At 38.6% G+C, this 21,276-nt stretch overlaps 2 protein-coding genes and 1 long non-coding RNA gene across 4 annotated transcripts in view; 1 reads left to right on the plus strand and 2 right to left on the minus strand.

The window, feature by feature from the left end:
- PHYLLO (2-oxoglutarate decarboxylase/hydro-lyase/magnesium ion-binding protein) overlaps positions 1–8,512 on the plus strand; it is a 111,769-nt gene extending 103,257 nt beyond the window's left edge. Inside the window, exons 23-28 of one of the 2 annotated variants that reach the window (XM_010259565.2) lie at positions 3,919–4,062; positions 4,171–4,632; positions 5,581–5,880; positions 5,988–6,145; positions 6,297–6,404; positions 7,607–8,512. In XM_010259565.2, the coding sequence (XP_010257867.1) occupies positions 3,919–4,062; positions 4,171–4,632; positions 5,581–5,880; positions 5,988–6,145; positions 6,297–6,404; positions 7,607–7,868 (1,434 nt within the window). In that variant the 3' untranslated portion in view covers positions 7,869–8,512. Of the gene's footprint in view, positions 1–3,918; positions 4,063–4,170; positions 4,633–5,580; positions 5,881–5,987; positions 6,146–6,296; positions 6,405–7,606 lie in introns of those variants that run through there. The other variant, XR_016085854.1, reaches the window with a different exon arrangement.
- Positions 8,513–12,265: 3,753 nt separating this feature from the next.
- LOC148792086 (uncharacterized) lies at positions 12,266–14,316 on the minus strand. Its single transcript, XR_016085975.1, has 2 exons — positions 13,059–14,316; positions 12,266–12,738 (listed from the first exon to the last, which is right to left on the minus strand). It is a non-coding gene; the product is annotated as an uncharacterized LOC148792086 (long non-coding RNA).
- A 2,650-nt stretch (positions 14,317–16,966) lies between these two features.
- On the minus strand, positions 16,967–18,851 carry LOC104597835 (UPF0496 protein At1g20180). Its single transcript, XM_010259564.3, has 2 exons — positions 18,681–18,851; positions 16,967–18,367 (listed from the first exon to the last, which is right to left on the minus strand). The coding sequence occupies exons 1-2, from the start codon at positions 18,712–18,714 to the stop codon at positions 17,277–17,279; spliced, it is 1,125 nt and encodes a 374-aa protein (XP_010257866.2). The 5' UTR covers positions 18,715–18,851; the 3' UTR covers positions 16,967–17,276.
- Between the last annotated feature and the right edge of the window lie 2,425 nt (positions 18,852–21,276).

Raw genomic sequence — 21,276 nt, forward strand, 5'->3', positions numbered from 1 at the left:
AATGAGAATCCTCTTCCAACCCACTAGTCTCCCCCTGAAGAGGATTCTGAGAAGACTGGAAATAGGGTTGAGACTAAAAAAAGACTACATCTCTGGTGACATATTTTTTCTTGGAGACAAGATCATAACACTTATACCCCTTTTGTGTAGGAGAGTACCCCAAAAAAATTCCCTTCGTAGCCTTGGGATCCAGCTTGGTTTTCTTTGGATCCTTCACATGTATGAAGCATGTACAGCCAAAAACCCGTGGAGGAAGAGGAAATTCTGGAAGAGTGTGACACAAAACAGAGAAAGGAGTCTTCATACCCAATACCTTAGATGGCATCCGATTTATCAGGTATGATGCAGTGAGTATAGCTTGAGACCAATATTGCTTGGGCAATTTGTGCTAGAAAAGTAGGGCTCGAGCTGTCTCCAATAGGTGCCTGTTCTTGCGCTCAGCAACCCCATTTTTCTGAGGGGTGTAAGCACATGATGATTGGTGTAACATGCCTGCATCTTCCATGAATGAGTTCAGGGATCTTTCAAAGTATTCAGCTGCATTGTCTGACCGGAATTGCTTAATCTTCTTCTCAAATTGTGTTTCAATCATCTTGCAAAAAATCATGGTTATCCGTGGAACTTCATCATGTCCTTTTAACAGATAAATCCAAGTGCACCGAGAATAATGGTCAATAAAACTGATAAAGTAACGAAAGCCATCAATGGAAACAATGGGTGAAGGTCCCCAAACATCAGAATGAACCAAATCAAAAGGAGCTCAAATTTCATTACTAGAAATTGGATACATTGTTCTACATTGTTTTGACATTTGACACACATCACAAATTAAACTTTGACTTGGAATTCCCTTACATAATTCGGGAAACAACATTGTTAAAGAAGAGAAAGACACATGACCTAGCCTAGCATGCCACAGGTGCAACCTAGCTATTGACTCCACACTTTCCGGACTAGTAGTAGCAGAAGCTTGTAGGGCTGAGCTGATGTCTGCATCAAAATAGTAGAGGCCCCCATACTCATGACCACTCCCAATCGTTCTCCTCGTCAATTTGTCCTGAAAAACACAATGAGAAGGAAAAAAAGTTATACTGCAGTTCAAATTTTTTGTAAGCTTTGAAACTGACAACAGATTTGAGGTAAGACTAGGAACATATAGGACTGATTTAAGAGAGAGAGATCCTTGCTTAGGTCAACCACCCCCTTTCCAGAGATGGTGGAGAGAGACCCATCAGCCACTCTCATCTTATCTTGGCCAGACAACAAATGATATGAAGAGAATAAGGAGGACATATTTGTCATATGGCCAGTGGCTCCGGAATCAATCACCCAAGAGGTAGAATTAATGGAACTAGTTGCACTAAATGCAGAGGTTGTACCTGATTTGGCAAGAGAGGTGGAAGCTAAAGGATTTTTCTTCAGACGGGCTAATGCCCGGCTGAGAACCTCTACCTCACTAGCTGTGAAGCCCAAAGTACTTGGTCCAGAGGAGTCGGCAGCCTACCCTGTGGAGGAAGAGGACACTGTCGGAGTACTCTGTGAGTTGTCACTACTGTTGTTGGTGGCAAGATTCCCACTTGCTGTGTGACCCTTATGTTGCCTTTTGTCCTTTCTCAAAGCAGCTGGCTTCAGATGAGGATACAAGACCCAACATTTCTCCTTTGTGTGTTTCTCACCACCACAATGGGTACACTCGAGGGACTTCTTGTTTGGATATCTATTTCCCTTAGTGGAGACTAGGGCTGAATGTTCTCCAAATAGTCCAGTTGACTGTGTCTGGGAGTCAACTTGCATCTCCCTTCTCCTGACTTCTTCATTCCTCACCAGGTAATAGACATGGTGAAGCTCCGGTAATTCATCTCTCCCTAGAATTTGTGACCTTATACCCTCATATACTGGGTCTAGGCCAGCCAGAAATTTGAAGGCTCTGCTCTCTTCAATTTGCTTATCATGTCTCTCCTTGTCCCTAGCATTTTCCCAATCTAATATCAAGTGATGGTCAAGTTCTTCCCAAAGACCTTCCAGAGTTGCAAAGTATGTTGCAACTGTCATATCAGCTTGCCTTAAGACAGCAATGTTTTGATTCAATCTGTAGATTCTAGCATTGTTTTTCTTCTGTCCATAGGTCTTAGACACCTTTTCCCAAATCTTGGCTGCTGTAGGAAAGTGATGAACAGTCCTGGCAACCCGAGGAGTCATAGAGGCAAGCAACCAGGACATAACTGTGGCATTCTCCTTGCGCCACACAGCATAATCTGCACTGCCAACATCAGGTTCCTTCTTGCTCCCATCTAGGTAGCCTGTGAGGTCACGGGAAGTAATAAACAGCATTGCAGAAACGGACCACTCCCTGAAGTTGTATTCATCCAGTAGCACACTTGTAATCTGCAGGCTGTGCAGATTAGGGTTTTCCAGATTTGAAGACCTTGCCGCAGGTCTGTTATCCCTAGAAGAAACGTCTCCGGATATTGAAGACATCTTGACTGCAGCCCCTGTGTAGATGGCACTGATTTAAGACTGGCTGAAGCAGTTCTGAAAGTTCTGAACCAGTTCTAATGCAGGTTCTGATTAGCCGAAGTGACCTCAGCAGGCTCTGACAGCTCGAACACAGTTTCAGACTTGCCGAGACTGTCACAGTTCTGAAGCAGTTCAGTTACAGCAGCAAATGAGGTGTTCTGGGCTGGTAACCGACCTGTGCTATGCAGACTCCACTTGAACTTCGAGTACTGCAACTGTAAAGAGAGTTCCCCTCCTTACGGCCAACACTAGGACTGCTGAAATCAGTCCTCAACTAGGTCTGTCCTATACAGACCTCTCTTAGCAGCCGAATAGCTGCTAACTACTAGAAACTAGTAGGACATAAGCTTCTGGGTCTTACCTCCCTTGTGCCCTACAACCAAGGGAAACCATAGGTCGAACCTTGTGTTGTTCTCCTGCAACCCTAGGGTTTCACAGCAGCAACCCAGATAAAAAAAAAAAAAAAGAAGAAAGACAGCAAGAGAGAGGAGATGGCGTCGGCTGTAACCAGGAAGGTGCTCAATGCTCTGATACCATGAAAGCTGAACTACTGTAGCCGAAGTAGCAGAAAAGAGGAGAAGAAGAAGAGATGCTGGAATGTCAAACTGTACTAGCCAGTCGACCATGCTATTATTTATATTTGAATGTAGTACAAGATACAAGTAATTACTGGAATGCCCCTGATTAGTGATGGGACACCCAGTTAACTTAAAACATTAAACAGGCTTAGGCCCATTAACACAGGCCCAGTTACAGGATAACTTAAACTTAAGTATGGGCTAATAAGAACTCTTATCAGCCGAACACTCATACAAAGAGACATCATTCTAACATTCTAACATTAGGTTTTTATTTTCATACAAATAAATGTTATTGCAATAGTAAACAACTGTTTTCTATTGAAAGGAGGCTTTTTTTTATGTTTCTTCAAAAACTTTGGGCATTTCTTGGATGAATCTCCAAAATGAACACCCATACCAACCTAAAGAAAGAGATTAAGAAAGGGGCACAGCCAACAAGTCACTATTAAACCACAACAAAGGTATACGTGTTTCAGTCTCTTCATTTCACTTGCACATAGTGTACCAACAAAGCAATTGGAAACATCTTGTCTTAGGTTATAACCTCAGCACTCTATGCAACAGAGCCAAACATGAAAAATCTTGTACTTCTAGGTGGAATTCAATTTCCTCATGCCCTCTCGACCTGGGAATGTTACCCCCATATTTTATTCACAAGAAGTATAGAAAGAACTTGCTACAAAAGTGCCTTTAGATTTTCCTCCCAAAATTGAGTACTCAAGCTAGCAAACTTTTAGTATCCATGAATGACTTCCTTTGTAATCAATAGATCATTGCTACTAAATGTTTCCAAAATATGCTTCCTTTTCCTCTATTTCAGGAACCTGTGGATTCTGTAGATGACATTATCAAGTTCTGTGAAGAAACTGGTTTACCTGTTGCACTGGATGAAACTATTGACAGTATGCAAGAAGATCCTGTTGATAAGCTTTCAGAGTTCGTGCAACCATGTATAGTTGCTGTTGTAAGTCAATGCTGTTTTGTTATAACTTATGAGAAAAATGATAGGGTTGTTAAATAGGAATTTGTTCAGTGCTTCAATAATTTAATTCCACTATATTGGTTGTGTCAGGTGATCAAACCAAATGTTGTGGGAGGATTTGAAAATGCAGCACTGATTGCTAAATGGGCTCAGAAACATGATAAGATGGCAGTTGTCAGTTGCGCATTTGAAAGCAGCCTTAGTTTGTCAGCATATATTCAGTTTGCACGTTATCTTGACCAGCAGTATGTTGAAATATGTAAAGTGAATAACAAGGACCCAAGCTCAAGGATAGCTCATGGTCTTGGGACATATCAATGGCTTAAAGAGGACATAACTACCCAAAAACTCAAGATTTGTGTTCATCCACATCGCAATAGTGTAGAAGCATCTATTGAAGATGCTGCTCAGCTCCTTCAGAGTTTTCAAATCAATCATGAAACCATCCAAAGAAGTTATAGTGGAGAGAAAGTTCGGTCATATTATTTGACAGTTAGTTGTCAGGACTTATCCTGTTCCCTTAAAGTGCGAGATGCTGGAAGAAGTTTAGATGTAAGTTAATTGATTGCTTTAACAAATGTATTTGAGCATGTAGATATCATATGAATTGTGATTCTACAAGAGACAAGTGTATTTGGGTACAATGCCAAATATATAACTAGTAATTTGGATGCATTGCCTCACTACATAGATAATTATCCCTAAATTACAACAATAACTGAGGTTTGACTCCACAGAAAGGATGAAAAGAATCCATTAGGTCCAATTGATTCTGGCCTATCTCTTTACAGTTGGAGACAGTAGTTCTTGCATCCATTTTTTATATACATTTTAAAGGGAATATGTTATCTGATGTACCGTATGGTTGACAAGTCATATAAACTAGTATCATGTACTTCACAGGTAAGAAAAGGGCCATTAGGTTTGTCTGGTTAGACCTAAATTTGTACGTATGTCACATGCTGCTTCCTTGTTAGAATTTTGGATAGAAGGCCAGAAGCTCCTCTTATAGAAAGGAAGCTTCTCTAATGTGTGTACCTTGATGCATTCATTGAAGTAAACTGCTGAGTTTTCTTCATATTTTGTTGGCTATTGCCCAACCACAATAATATATCTTTTGATGTAATCGATGGAATTTCTATATTCCATCATGGTTCACATATCATGAATGCCCGGGTGCTTATTTGTGCATATCTATTTCAACTATTTGTTTGTAAGGTCATCAATTTTCCCATTTCTTTTTGCATTTATTTCCGCTGATGTGAATGGAAGGAAGTTGATGTATAACTTGCATGAAATCCATCCTTAAGAAGCAATTTATGTGGTTTTTCAGTATTTATTTTAAGACTCTTAGTTATCTGTCTGACAAACAGCTTATGACCCATTTCAAGTTGCCAACTCCTCATTTCTTTATATATGAAAATGTTACTTTAGTGGGAATATAGTTGCACCAAAGTTTCCCCCCCTTTCTCATTCATCAACTTTATTGAGCTAGTGCAGGATAAGGTAATAATTTTTCTTCATGGCTTTCTTGGGACTGGTGAAGATTGGGTACCCATAATGAAGGCCCTTTCAGCTACTGCACGATGCATTTCAATTGATCTTCCAGGTCATGGGGGATCACTGTTACAAATTGGTCCTCATAAAGAAGCAAAAGTAGAACCAGGTATTTCAATTGAAGTACTTGCAGATGTATTGCATAATCTGATTCAAGATATTACTCCTGGAAAGGTTCTCCTTGTTGGATACTCCATGGGAGCAAGGATTGCATTATATATGGCCCTGAGATGCAACAAGAAGGTAGACCAATTTTCTCTTCAATATATGATTTTCTTTTCTATTTTGTTGTTTCCAAGATAAAACATCAGGTTGAAGTTTCTAAAGAAACAAAACTCCTGTTCATGAAGATCAATGGGGCTGTCATAATATCAGGAAGTCCTGGATTGAAGGATGTGGAAAATAGGCGAATTCGTACAGCTGAAGATGATGCAAGAGTACAGTACCTTTCTGTGCATGGCTTGCCATCCTTTCTGGATATGTGGTATGCTGGAGGACTTTGGAATAGGTGATTGACCACTTCTTTCATGCCACATTCCTAGTTTCATGCCTCTGTCTATTATCTGGATTACATTATCATGCAAAGATGCTGGCTTGTACCTTTAGTTTACTCAAGATGCAACTTTGATTTGTGCATGACTGAGTTTTTCATGTGACAGCTTACGTAATCATCCACATTTTGAACATATAGTTGACCACCGTGCACAGCATGATGATGTTCACTCTCTTGCAAATGTCCTGTCCAGTTTAAGCATTGGGAAGCAACCGTAAGCTAATCTTCATCCTTTGATTTTTTTTTCTCTTTAATCATGAGATCATTTATTAGTGCACCACTTGGTATCCATTAGATAAAGTTTATTTCAATCGAACATTTAGTTGTGCCAACCATTACAATTTTCGAGAAGTTAGACCATTGTCAAGTGCCTGACATTAGTGCTGTCAATGGACCAGGTCTGGTCTGGTTCAGGATAGACCCAGACCAGATAAGGAAATGTGCAGAACTAATTCCAAACTAGACCCTATGGGATCTGTAATCAGGATTATTGGGTCTAACTGAATAAGAGCTAATTATAATTGATAGCTATCTTTTTAACCTGTAATTTGACAACAAACCTACTTATTTGTTAAATTGGCACATTTAGACCTCATAATATGATAATATTACTAGTATATCATGAAAAAAATAGGTATAAAATGGGAGGTATTTTTGTACTATATCTATATATAAATATATAGATGGTTTGGGTTTGGGTCTGCCTGGCCTATTGACAGCCCTAGACATTATCAAGACTGCGAACTTTCTGAGTCCTATTAGTGAGCAGCAACTTTTAGTAGTTTATGCACTCTGAGATTGCTATAGATGGTGTGTCCTGCAATGAAATCCCCATGTGAAGTTTGTTTTAACCAGAAACTTTGCATAGGTGTTAAAGCCTTACCTGCTTACGGCTTACCAAAGGTTATGTTTCCCAGAGGGTGGGAGGGGTCACATTGAGTTAAGATGTTTTCGTTTACCAATTGAACATGTGGGAACACAGTGAATCATTGCTTGGTGCAATGGAGAAATCTCAGGATGACAAGTGTGATGACTTGGGTTTGAGTCTTAGAGCAGCCATTTTGTACCCAAAAAAATTGTCGAAGGTTAGGTCCATTTCCAGTCTATCCCTCCCAAGACCCTGGGATAACTGGGATCATCACTGAGCAATGGCCCTTCTCTAGATACATGGAAAGAGACAATTACACATTAGCTTTGCTCAGACTTTTTGACTTGGTCCATTGCCATGAAAAAACTTTAATCAAAACTACTGGCTGATGAGTAAGACTTATTCCAGCTGGATCAATATGGTCATCTGAAGTGTGAAGTCCCAGTCTCTGACTTGTCTAAGATCAGTAAGGATTCACAAAAAGATTGAATTTATCACCTATAATGCGAAGTAAACTAATGTTCACTTGGTTCCCCCTCTCATGCTAGGTCCTTGTGGGAAGACTTGAAGCAATGCAAGAGGCCCCTCCTGTTCATTGTGGGGGAGAAGGATCAAAAGTTCAAGGAAATTGCTCGGCAAATGCACAATGAGATAAGCCATGGATTGGGAAACAAAGATAACAAACACAAAATAATCCATGATATTGTTGAGGTTCCCAAGTGTGGTCATGCTGTTCATGTGGAAAGTCCCCTTCATGTGATCAGTTCTGTGAGAAAATTCCTGAGAGACTTGGAAGAGAGAGAATCCTGATCAATCCTAAAAGCTAGCTTCCATTGGTCTTTTGCTAACTAGTCCTGGTTGTTTTGGATGGAGAAAGGGCCTATGCTAGTGCTACACATGTTAAAACATTAAACTTTGCACCTACACGGCATCCAGAAATAAAATATCCATTTTGGTCTCAAGACTCTCAGTCTCAACTACAAAAATCTTGCTTGGCTGCATCCTTGGATTTCGTTAGCCCTAATTTACATGTTGGACCAACAGTCTTTGGGGAGGGCCTTCTTGGGTGCCTATATACATTCCCACCGGTGTACATGAGAAGAGCCTTGTATGTTGTGACTGAATTTTTATGAAGGTCGTACTCTACTTTAAATGACCACAAACTGACCTTGGATAAGAGTGGCAATTCCTTCGGTTTTTTAAAATCGAGTAGACATAATTTTATTTTTCGCAATAAATGTTAGTTCTATTTGTCTTGTTGCGTATGTGATTATCAGAAGGTTCTACCATAATATTCTATTACTGAATTACATGTATTTTATTTTAGAGTTCAACTATGATATGGAAAAGACATGATATCTGAAAAACTTCTGACCAGTCAATTGGAATCATAAAAGTGGTAGTCAATCAGGTGTTATTTATCAAAATTCATGGGTGGTTTTGATTGGTCAAAACTCTTCCCATACCATATCTTTTCCGCATCATGGATTTTCCCTTTTATTATTTATTATTTATTATTTTTAGGTTTTCGAATGATGATTCAATGAGCAGCCAATGAATGATGAACACGCAGGGTGTATCCAAACAGAGTGCACTAATTGCATGATTTGTCGAAGCCCTATGTGTATCAAACCGGATTTCCTGCCCATTACTCTACCCGCCTTGAATTGCAGCCATACATCCTCATCTTGTATTGCCATCTGTGAAATGCGCGACTGCAGTGTACTGTGGGTGGGGCACGGATAGCACTGTTTTCAAAACCAGACCCGACCAGAAAAACTGAGAATCGGTCAGATGACTGGTTTTGGTTTTTCCCAAAACTGGAAATTTGCCTAAAATCGTTGATTTTGGTCAGCAAACCACTGACCTGGGTGGTTAACTGTTCGAATGGTTTTGACCGTTTTTTATTTATTTTTATTTTTTTGTTAGAATGGGCCAATCGTTCGGTTCAAACGAACAGACCATTCGACCCAATAACCGAACCCCTGACTGGTTCGATCTCCAGGTCGATTTTAAAAACCATGGCGGATAGAGAGTGAATAGAAAATTGGGTTTAGGTGTATTCTTTTCTCTTCTGGCTTTTTGCCTAGCGCTGATATATTTGAATCAATTGAAGTCAGCCCAACCATGCGGTGAAATTTTGGCTTTGGATATAGCAAAATGAAAAGCCTTGAGTGTATTCAAGTTCAAAATATCGATACTTTGAAGAAAAAAGAGGAGCGTGTCCTTAAACACCCAATACGAAGTTCTTCTGTATATCGATACTTCAAATCTTTGGTGTATTTATTTTGACCTAAAATTGAGAATTTTTTTGGTAAAGAATCGAGAATCTTTATTGAAACTAGTAAATGTGTAAGTTGCAACTTGAAGTGATAATAACAACAATTTCATTGTTCTTATCAAAATATAAGAAAGATAAATAATTGAATCAAGGTTTTAAATATTGATATGTCCAATACGTCGGTAGGGGTGTATTGGACAGTATCGTTACTTTTTTTTTATTTTTTTTAAACTAACTTAGGGGGGCCGGTTTAAGGTTCCTCCAACCCCTGAACTGGTCAGAACCCCGGTAAACCCTCTGTAGGGGTGTATTGGGGTGCTCCCAATATGATACGTACCAACTTGAATTGAATCATGGTGCATAGTTAGATATATTGCATTTTAACCTAAAGGCCCGTCTTAAAATCTTCATACTTGTGGTTTATGTGTCAATGTTTTCGGTTGAATTAGGTAGATATATTACATGCCAACGTTTTGTTTCAACTTAAACCACTTTGCAAAAAAAAAAATTGACTTGGTCAACAACTATATGACCTTGTTGAATTGTCGACTTATTTGAACAGCACAACATATTATGAGACACTAATTTTCATTTCTTTTTTTTTTTATTTGAGCCATTTCCATCATTCATGACAATAATTTTTATTATTAATTTATGAAATTACAAGTTGACTTGTTTGATTGAGAAGGAAATGCAGTTCCATCAATATTTAGAACATTAGATTTTTATGTGTGTTTTTTATCTCATGATTAAATCAACTAGTTTGATTAGTTTAGTAGTTTATCTGTCACCTAATCAAGATTTTGGGTTTCCATACCACCAAACTACTTGCTTATAACAAACTGAGTTTATCTGAGGGCTGGCTCGTTGGTGTGTTAGCTGGTTTGTTCCAGCGGTGATGTGGGATCAAATCCCGCAATCAGCACTTTGGGGAAAAAGGGGTCTGGGGAAAGTTATTAATGGTGCATAACACCGGTTACCAAAAAAACAAAAAAAAAAAAAACTACTTGCTTATAAAACACCATTGACTCGGTTAATGACATGGTGACCTAACTACTTGAACTATTGAGTTATTTGGTTTGGCTAGTGGAGTCAAGTTCTCTGTTTTTTAATCTTTTTTTTTATATTACATTTCCATCATTAATAAGAATAAGTTTTACTTATGACATTATTTTTTTAATATAACAAATATATAATATTATAGATCTTAATGTCTACACTTATTTTAAATATCACAATGACATCTTGGGTTAACTCATTTGATTGAGAAGGTTAGACCATTGACCTAGAACTTAGATAGGAAAACAAATTTCATTTTTACATTGGTTTTAAATCTTATACTTTATTTAGCCATTAATAAAAATAATTATTGTTTGATATGATTAATATATAAATTTTCTATTTTTTGTATTTTTTATAATCTTTTGTATATTTCTATTTTTAAAAGTTTCATCATTTAATTGATATTATGAGTCGATCCATTTGACCCAAATGGTTGAACAACGTACTAACCTACCATTCAAATAGAAAAGTGGTTGTGATAAAATATATATGATCTATAGCGAAAAATTAAATGGTTGTAGGTCTCATGCATTTTATTACTAGCTTGAAGTATTATGGTTGGCTCCATAGCTCAGTAACAGTTGGGAATGACAACGGGGCGAGGTGGGGGTGGGGGTGGGGGTGGGGGTGGGTCTGGGTTTTGCCTGCTCCGTATCCGAAATTCAAATTCCCTTTCCTGAATCCCAGCAGGACAAAAAACCTTAACCTCATCCCTGTCCCCCATGGGGAACCAGGATCCCTGACTTTGCCCCACCTTGCATGGACAAATAGTGCCCCCAACCTCAGAGTTTTGGGTTTTCCCTAAACCCATCCCAAACCCCAATCAGTGGTAAAAAAACCCACCCCGATCAGGGCGGGGAAGGGTGGGGCCCCACGGGGATGGGTGAAATTTCCATCTCTATTGCTCATTCTCACTCTCTCTCTCTCTTTTTTTTTTTTTCTCTGATATTACAGAGCATGTGCACATTAGATCCACCGACCTTACCACGGGGATTTGATCCCACACCCTATTAAAAGGTATGCCAAGTTAAACTCATCTACCCGGTGATGCAGTTTCTCTTTATGTAGGGGATTTAGGACCTATTATCCTCATGACAACAGCTGCACATAGGGAACATTTCCCCTACTTTTATGTCATTCAATGATTATTTAATTAAGGCTGTGTGTGGTTGCAATGCAACTAAATTTGCATTGATGCAAAACCATGGCAGTGCAAATTATTTGAATTTAAATTCTGACCTATTTTAGTTTATTTTATTTAATTGAAGTACAAATGAAGTAAATTAAAACATGAAGCAAAATAAAGTAAAATCCAAAACAAAATTAAACAAGAATTTGCATTTTTTACAGTTGCACTCCTATGCGTTTGTACAAGTGCAAATAAATTTGCACAGCAACCAAACACAGTCTACATAGCTTTTCATATAAAAAATATCGTTTTTCTAATTCTAAGCATTATCTTATAGTTTCCTTACCCAATGTAAGCCTGTCTCTTGTGTAAATGGGCTTTTCACCAAATAGGTGCTTAATAAATAAGCAGCCAAGCCGTGTTTGAGAGTGCTTATTGTTTCTAAATGGGCTTTTCAAATAAGTGTTTAATAAATAAGGAGCTTCTAAGTGTTTGGTGTGACATTTTAAATGGGCCTTTTCTTTATAAAAGGGTTTTTTCTAAAACGTAATAAGGCAATAAGCCTAAAGTTTTTGGCTTTTTCTAAATGGTCTTTTGGGTGAAAATTTTGGGACTTTTTTGCTGACTCGCTCAAACAGAAGACTGCTTGCAAGAGTCAAGACAAACCTATTCATTATTAAGGAAGATGAAATGGGAGATAGCATATAAGTACATTTATTTATTGATCTTATTGTGCGAAAGAAATCTTCATGTCTGGCCATATTTATGTGTATCAATTCAAATATACATATGTATGAGAAGCAGTAGACAGTTCATATTGTCTATACCCATCATAGTCGATCAAAAATAAATGAAGGAAGATAAGCAGATAAGGCATCAATTGATGCAGCTACATAATTCAATCAATAATCCATGGGATCTAATTTATGCTTCACCACTCTTCACAATCAACCATGGGATCTAAGGCATAGTTGATGACAATGAATGTCTCTAATGCGAGTAATGCTCATATGAATATGAATAGGCAGATAATAAGTTGGATCAACCTCTGTGTGTAAGAGTTCCAAGACTGCAACTCTCATGACCCCTGAGCCTGAACACTGCAATCAAACCTACTTTCGTAGTAGCAGCTGGCTGTCTTCAATTGTTTGTCGAATGTACGGATACCCATAGAACTAGAAGCCAATTCAAGCATCTTGATTCCTGACCTGACTAAAACAATGTTAAGGGTAAAATCCGGTTCTGGTTTAACTGCAAAATCGGTAAATCACTTCTAATTTTATGAAACTATGTCATGTCATTTGTCTTTAAAATTAAGGGTAAAATACGAAAACCTCTCCTGAATTTTCTGGCAATCGTAAAAATCTCTCTTTAAATTTTACTTTAATAAAAAAACTCAACACAAACCTCCTTTTTGTTACTAAATCACAGGAAAATATTTGAGAGATATGTTATTATTTTTTTTTAAATACCTATTTTATCCTTTTATACGTGATTTTATATATTTTAAAAGATAGGGCACACGAACCTCTAGGGCCGAAATGAAACTAACAGTGACTCTGGTGGTCGGAGAATATAACGTTGGCTCTCCTGGTCAAGGTTCCGAATGAAGAAGCCCAACGCCACCAAAGCATCAAGGAGGAACAAGCATCCTCCGCCAAGATCGCCGTCGAGAAATCCCTCACTGCCTCATTGTCCTCTTCCTCCTCTGCTGCCCTGTCAACCGGTCTTGTTTCTCATCCACTTGTAAAAGTTTCAAATGAAACCCCCGCGGATCATCTGCTCTTCGTGCCGGCATCCGTTGGGTCACCTTCGGTGGCTCCGCAGCCGAAGTATGTCTGTCAAACTGACCAGGTTCAAGTGCCGATGCAGGATCACATTCTGTGGTTCACACCGGTACCCGAAGCAGCACGACTGTACCTTCGATTTGAAAAGCCTTTCGGCAAAGCCGTGAAGCTTGATAAAATTTGATCTGATACGATATGATTTGATCTGGATCGTGGATCTATTCGTTTGGTTGTGAATGGGAGAGGGTCAGGGGTCATAGCTTGTTTGTGAAGCGGAGTTACCGCTAAGGATGGGTGCGATTGTCGGCGTCTGGTAGTCGGTCTTACTATTAAATGATAATTTCAGTGGTTGTTTAGTGGAAGCTGCCTTCACCTATTCATAAGTGGTTGGGGCTCTGCGAGATTTCCAGTGGGTGTTGTTGTATTGCAGAGATGGTTTTCATCGTAGAGATGAGTTTCTATTGATGTTAATTCAAGGAAAGGAAGAGCAACCCTGTTAATCTAAGGAAAAAAGAACATAGAAAATAAAATTTGTGAATGAGTGAAGGAAAGTGCACGATTGCTTTTTGTGAATTTCTTCGAGAGCCTCCATGTTAGCAGAGAATGTGATTATTGCTATGCTTTGTGCTTTTTGGGGAAGGATGACGTTGGAGAAATGGAAATATTTGAACGGGGACAATTTTGATGGTGCTGGGTTTCTTCATTCGCAACCTTGATCAGGAGAGCCAGCATTTTCTTCTCGGGCCACCAGAGCCGCTATTAGCTTCTGCTGGTTTCATTTCGTGGGTGTGTTAGGACTCGGCCTTATAACCAGAAGCAACACGAGTTCTGTGTCCTGTCTAACCAATTTAGGGGGTGCTCACGATTCGGTTGGGTATTTTTTCAAACCGAACTGATATGATCGGTTCTTTAAATATCTAAATCAAAACCGAATCGATGCAATCGGTTAATCGGGACCGGTTAATTGCGATTTGGTTTTTTAATTTTTTATGCACTTAAAATAAAAAAAAAAAAATTAAAATTGTCGGTAACTCGGTGGTTGCTGTTGGTGTCGGATTTTTCATGAAGATGGTGGATTTTTCATTTCTTTTTTCATTTTTCATGAAGATGGTGGTTGTTATCGGTGCCGGTGGTTGTTATCGGAAGTCTGGCGGAGACACAGAGAGGAGAAGTGATAGAGAGAGAAGAGAGACAGAAGTCTGTTTGATGGGCTTGGTGCTGCGTTGGTGCTTGCTTGTTGACGAGGCGGCGACCAGCATTACCACTTGGTGCTGCGGCTACTGTCATGCTGGTGGTTGGTGTGGGTTGCACGGCCATCTAGATTGGGGATTAGGGAATACAAAGAGTAGAAGCTCTTCATCTGCATTCTCCCATCCCCGTATGACCTGGATCTATAATTGTGCATGAATATACAGAAATACTCAAAGATTAGAGCGTTGAATTATGGAGACGATACTAGGGAGAAGATAAGGAAGTCAAGGAAGAGAAAATCAGAAGAAAAAGAAGAGGTATGGTTAGCTTCTCTGTGAGTTTGTGTATTGTTTCATTGGGGAATACAAAGAGTAAAGTAAACCGATGGGCAATGGAGACTATCGCATTGCCCAACTTTCAATTCAAAGTTTCAAACTGGCAATGCCAAACTGTTAGACACTTAGACTGGCAATTTGGCACTGCCAGACTAGTAGTGGCGGCAGTCTCTCGGACCGTCAAACTCTTTTAATCGAATTTCAAAAAAAAGTAAAAAATAATATATATATTAATCGGTTCGGTTAATCGATTTTTTGGTTTGGTTGGTTCGGTTTTTTTGCTCACCCTTACTAACTATTAATAAGTTTTTAGTAAAATTTTATAAAATCATATATAAAAGGGTAAAATAGGTATTTAAAAAATAACATATCAGTTAAACATTTTTCATTTGGTTTAATAACAGAAGAGAGGTTTGTGTTGAGTTTTTCCAAAGTTTAGAGGAAGTTTTTGTTAAAGTAAAACTTGAGGGGAGGTTTTTATGATTGTGAGAAATTTGAAGGGAGGTTTTTGTAATTTACCCTAAAGTTAAAGAAATTACCATCAATCTACCATAGTTAAGTGTATTAAAAGTTGTAAAATATATTATATATAGTATTTATATGACCCCATAATATACATACATATATACATATACATACATACATACATATATATATATATATATATATATATGCATCATGATTTTACTCCAATTGAACCTCTCTTTTCTCTGGTTCTATAACCAGTTCGGTTCTCTGAACATTGGTTTGAAGACATATTTTAGGCCAATCAAACAAACTCTTCCAAGAATAATGGCTTGATCATATATTTAAAGAGGCTATTTAATAACAGCTGAAGTAGCTGAACCGAAAGAAATATTGCTTTTATCTTTTAGTGAATAAATTTGAAAAGAGGTTGTGACATATGAGCTCCTTTATCCTATCTGAAATTCAAATCGGATTGATTATTATATCATGAATATTCTATTAGGGTTCTGCTTAACACAACGCCCATTCGAACAGTCCTTACAGCTTTGCATTGAGAATATTTTCATATTTATATATTTCATTTGATGGAGAAATATTCCCAATACAAAATTGCAAGAGGCCGTTGAGACAGTGTGACCACGGGCTTGCCCTGAACAAAGTAGATATCATTCTATTATTTAATACAAAGTAATACAGTTACCAAAGGTCCATTAATTAAGCCATAATAATGGATTGTCAGCGGATGCTTTCTTTATAGGAAACTTTCAATATATGGTAGAGAATGGCTATTTAGGTTGCATTTGGCAGTGATTTATCTACTTTTTGTTGTTAAAAATTCAGAATTTGTAAGAGTATTTTAACTATAAAAAGGAGATGAATCCTTAAAATAAAAAATGCGAAAAGCAACACCTTAATTAATTATTAGAAAAAAAAAAACCATACACACATTTATAAAAAAAAGCCGCACACACACAATGTAGGTCCCGGCAAGTAAAAAAATGGCATCACCCAATGTAGGTTCCAGCTTTTCCCAGAAGTAAGTTCAACTAATAGTCAGTTCATTAAATTCAGCTTTTCCCATATATGGGGCATGTAAAAGGGTCTAACAAGTCATAGCTAAGTTCATCAAGTAATGCCAAGCTTATCATGCTAAATTCTTTTTTGCTTAAGAACCAAGTAAAAGGCCAACATCAATATATTCTTGTTTCTAGCAAATTAATGAATGCATGTCTCTTCTCCTTGTTTCCAGCAAAATGAAATCGTTGGGAAATGTCATTTCCAAGATAATGACTTACTGATCGATCAGTGGGTACTGAAACCTGTAAAAAATTCATGGGGGCTAGCTGCATGTTGTTGATACGATTTTTCAGGTTTAATTTCTTATTGATCAAGCGGTTCAGTAGACATATATCCATGCCAATCCAAGAGCACATTCTGATGTTCTGATATTGCTTCAAGTCCAGCCCCTCAAATTAATGAATCGAATGACACGTAGACTAATAATTAATGAATAGAGACCATCACCATAGAGTATGTGGAAAACTAATTAACAAAAATGAATTTATATATTGTAATAAAAGAATATTGTCTATACAAACATGTTTCTCTTCTCTGTACAAGACTTGTTATGGGATCACTTCAATCAAATGAACTCATATCTACCTCTTCAATTCATTGTATTTCCAAAAATAAATAAAGGAACTGAAAGCTAACAAACCAATGAATAATTTTAATTTAATTTGCAGGCTTGAGTCATCTTGTTCAGGTAGATTCACCAAGTCACAAAACTAATTCTTTAGAGTGAGCAGTACTCTCACAGGTTCTGGATTCAGTCAAACTTAATTGGCAACTTATAAATCACCATCATCTCCATGCATGCATGCATGCATCATCATCATCATCATCATACCTGTTAGCAGAAACACAGTCAATATATCTATCTATCTGAATTCAATAGTGCAATTGTTATTGTGGGTGCACCATTATTTCTTGTATGACCAGCCTCCTAGCTCTATTGATGGTGAGAAAACTCAAGTAAACATGCTCCTCAAGCTCCCCCAGCTGCTCCAGAAAGCAAGACTCATGGGTTTCAAAGTCTTTCACAACCACCTCCAGTATCTGCCTCTTCTGGCTCCTCAAACACATCCTAGCTATGGCCTTGCCATGCTCTATCTCATCGTGCAACCTCACCACCAGCCGACTGATGGTGTCGAAATCCCTGTTCAGTATGAAAACCCCCTTAGCAGCTGCGTCGAGCTGTGCTTCAAGCCTTGCGAGCTTGCTTGTCTTCAGCCCAATTCGAGCAGATTTCAATTTCTTCTTCATGAAAGCTACAGAGAAAGTTAGTATCCCTGGTGCCGCCACAATGCCGATCAATGTGTGCACGGCAAGAACTAGGGTCGCCACCGCAAGTGCACCGCAAGCGATAACAAGGCTCAATCCAGCACCGTTCTTGCTTAACCGGATCAACCTTCCTCTTCTGATTATCCTTCTACGCTTTAAGGTTAGCTGCTTCAGCATCAATCCATATCTTTCATGGAGTAAACGGAATTGCACCGGGCTTGTGTCGGAAAGCGGGTTGTCGAGCGTCGCGAATGAGTCGAGTTCACGGAATATAATTCGACACTGATCGTCGGTGTAATCGCAGTATTCTGCTGGGAGCGTCTTTGTCAGGTTCATAATCCTTTGAATAATGCAGTAATTATTGCGTGTTTGATTGATTCTGTGGAGGAGGAGTTCACAGATTCTGCATGCTTCTAAGCTGCCGTCGAAGTAATCGATGAGAAGGTGATGGAGATGGGAGTTTTCGATCAATTCAATCAGGATCTCTTGCCGAGGTTCGAGCAAGAAATCGGAGAGACGGGCGTAGGACTGGAAAGGAGACAAAGGGGAGGATTTCTCTACTTCGCTTGTGGTGCATGTTCTCAGTTGATCCTGAACTTTGCTCCATATGTCTATGTAAGACTTGGTCCTGAAGGCTTCCATGTATTCCTCATTCACGCTTAACTTGTTTCCCACGCAACTCCCAACTTGCTGTCTTGGAGAAGGAGAACCACCTAAGAAAGCCAGAAAAATTGAACACCACAAATCAAAAACCAAAGATCCAAAGGATCCATTGAAGCAATTCGATCCAAAAGGTGAAGGGTTTTTCATCTCAATCTGGACCCATAAGCAAAATCTTTTAAATTCAGTCCTTTCTATCCTCAAAACCCATGAACATGAAGATCTTCTCAATACCTACGGAATAATCCCTACCCTACAGACTAACTACTACACTACAACAATCTGATTGAAAGTTGAAGGAAAGAAATACAAAAAATCTTGATGAATTAGTTCCAAGTTCTGAGCCGATCGAACAAAAGATCTCACCTTTCCTCAGAGATGATTTCAACTTGGGCCACATAATAATAAACCTTCTGATCTGAGAAAATATAGAGAAAAAAAAGGAATATATTAACTGTAGTTGACGCAAAAATCAGCTTCGTTCTTCTCTATTGCTCCTTGCAGAGAGAATTTAAGAAGAAGAAATCTGTTACCACCGCCTCCCTCAGACATGGAGTCTGCCGCACGATACCTTGACAAAGTACTGTTTGTGGTAACACGGTAGATCAATCAAGTTCCACTCTTGACAGAGCGTGTTCGTTTCTGCTCACGGATAAGCTCACGTTCTAATTCTATAAAGAGTTTGGTTTCCAACCTGTAATTTATACGCAAGAACCCATCAATCATTACTTTGAAATTTGAATAATCCAAATAGACCAATTAATTCAAAAGCTGGTGATCCTCGCTTTCACTCAATCTCTAGTGAACCTTGACGACCATAACTTAGCTAGCTAGGTCTACTGTTGATGCAATTGTACACCTGGCAAGAATGCATGGGACTCACCTGGAGATATTGATGGATTTCAGCTTGCCAGGTGGATCAAGAAATCTTGTGTCCACGTCAGATATGTTGCGTGCTTTTTAATGGATCAGATATTTTGGAAACGTGGGCTCCCTTGTAAATAATGAAAACCAAACTCTTCCGGATTTGTGATGGATGGGTTTTGGATTGTAGCACATGTTGCACGCCTTTTGGTTTCTCAGACAAGAAATGAAAACCCTTCCCTTCGCTGGGTTCCCACATCCCACACACAATTACAAAAATAAAATGATAAAGAAAAGAGGATGGTCTTAAATTCTGGAGATTATTAGAAATAATGTAAAAATCTTATTAATAGAGAAGAGTTTTTATATTAATTCTATAGGCAAATTTTTGAAACTACTTTTATAGTATAATTTAATTACTATGACCGTTAAATTGTAACTGAAGAGATGGAAATATCTGTTTTGCCCTTAAGTCATTCTCTCTCCCTCTTTCTTCCTCACCGCATCTAATTAAAACGATGCCACACTGAGTGGAGAGCAGCTGCATTGGCTTTGCAGGTGACGCTCGCCCAAATTTGTTCACAAACCTCACATATTCAGACTCGCTTGGAATCAAGGGAGATATGAATCGAGGCCTACTAAAAGAAGATCACCAAAGTTTCCCTCAAAACCTTCGATGATGAGACGAGAAAGCATGCTTTCTTCGTCTTCATCCCACCGGGAAACCGTGCTAGAAAACCATCAAGTCAAGAGCGTTGGCTGCATGTCAGGCATTTTTAAGCTGGTTTGCAAACACCAACAGCGTCGGAAGTTCCTCACCTCCGGTATCCCAGCTGGTCTAAAAACCCCACTCCTCCAACCACTGATATCTCTGAGATCGTCCAACGAGCTTCAACTCAGAAATGATTTTCTGATCATAAAAATTACACATGTTAAGATGGACTGAATATTCCAAAACCCATGAAAAGGAAATTATAGATCTGCCACGAATTTAGCATAACAATCTGAAAGTCATAGCTTGAACTGACTCTTCTCCAAGAATCAGAAAGAATGAAAACCGCCTTAGGTATATGTAAGATAAAGAAAAGTGGACTTACGGATGACGAGAGATTTGGATCTGAAATCAATAATGATTTTATTAGAAATGAGTGAAAAAGTATAAACAGATGCCGAAACACACAAAATCGTCAATCGTCAATCGAAGAAGAAAACCCTTGAACGTTGTCCTCAAGGGTTTTTGAAGCAAGCAAAGACCAATACATTTTTACTTTTTTCTCTCTTTATTTATTTGTGTATTCATTTCAAAATCTATTTATGCCATTATTATAGCAGAATTTAGCCATGAGCTCAAAACCCTCTGCTCCTCCTCGAAAGCCAAGGAATATGACTCATAGATTTACCAAATAATTTGCTAAATCTACCCGAGAATGATGAAATAATTTTTTGCAAGTAGATAGGTGTACAAATGGGCACCTCCGGTGATTTGCCGCGATTTCCGACCGTTGCTAGAGAGAGAAAGAGAGAGAGGTAGAGGCCAGAGGTGGAGGGGTCCGCTGGTGGTGTCGCTGGTGCCGGAAATGGATAGGTGATCGTCGGGATGGTGCTTCCATCACACCCAGACCAATGTTTATTTGTTCTTTCTGTTAATTTTAAGTTTTTAACATCTTGATGTTGGGTTGCATTGACTTCTTCGTCCCATCCCATTTTAAATGATTACAACTTTTTGGTTTTGCATTTTGTCCACTTAATACATTAGAAAAAAAAAATGAATGGCCAGAGCTTAGAGAACTTTTAGGTGGGGAACGCAATAGCAATCGGGAACTTTCAGATGAGACAGAGTCAGAGTTGAAGTCGGACACAGACATGAACACAGAATTGGAGACGATGATGAGATGAGATGGGGTCAGAGTTGGAGTTGAGTCGGAGATGGAGACGGAAGTGGGCATGAAATCAAAGTCGGAGATGAAGACAGTGACGTACGGAATAGGAATGGATTTTCATTGTGTACGAGTGTGATGATTTTTAAAAGGGTATTTTAAGGATTTTAAAAAATATATTACTCACATGATGTCATAAAACTTAGGAATACTTTAAAATA

This window comes from Nelumbo nucifera, chromosome 4 (genome assembly GCF_055504915.1).
Source record: "Nelumbo nucifera cultivar China Antique chromosome 4, China Antique-T2T, whole genome shotgun sequence".
NCBI classification, from domain to species: domain Eukaryota; kingdom Viridiplantae; phylum Streptophyta; class Magnoliopsida; order Proteales; family Nelumbonaceae; genus Nelumbo; species Nelumbo nucifera.

What these genes read in the sequence shown, in the direction of transcription:
- LOC104597835 (XM_010259564.3), bottom strand. Translation starts at nt 18,714, where the DNA reads ATGTGGCCCAAGTTGAAATCATCTCTGAGGAAAG. An exon ending in GAAATCATCTCTGAGGAAAG is followed by an intron (nt 18,368 to 18,680) that starts GTGAGATCTTTT and finishes TGGCTTTCTTAG; the next exon opens with GTGGTTCTCCTTCTCCAAGA.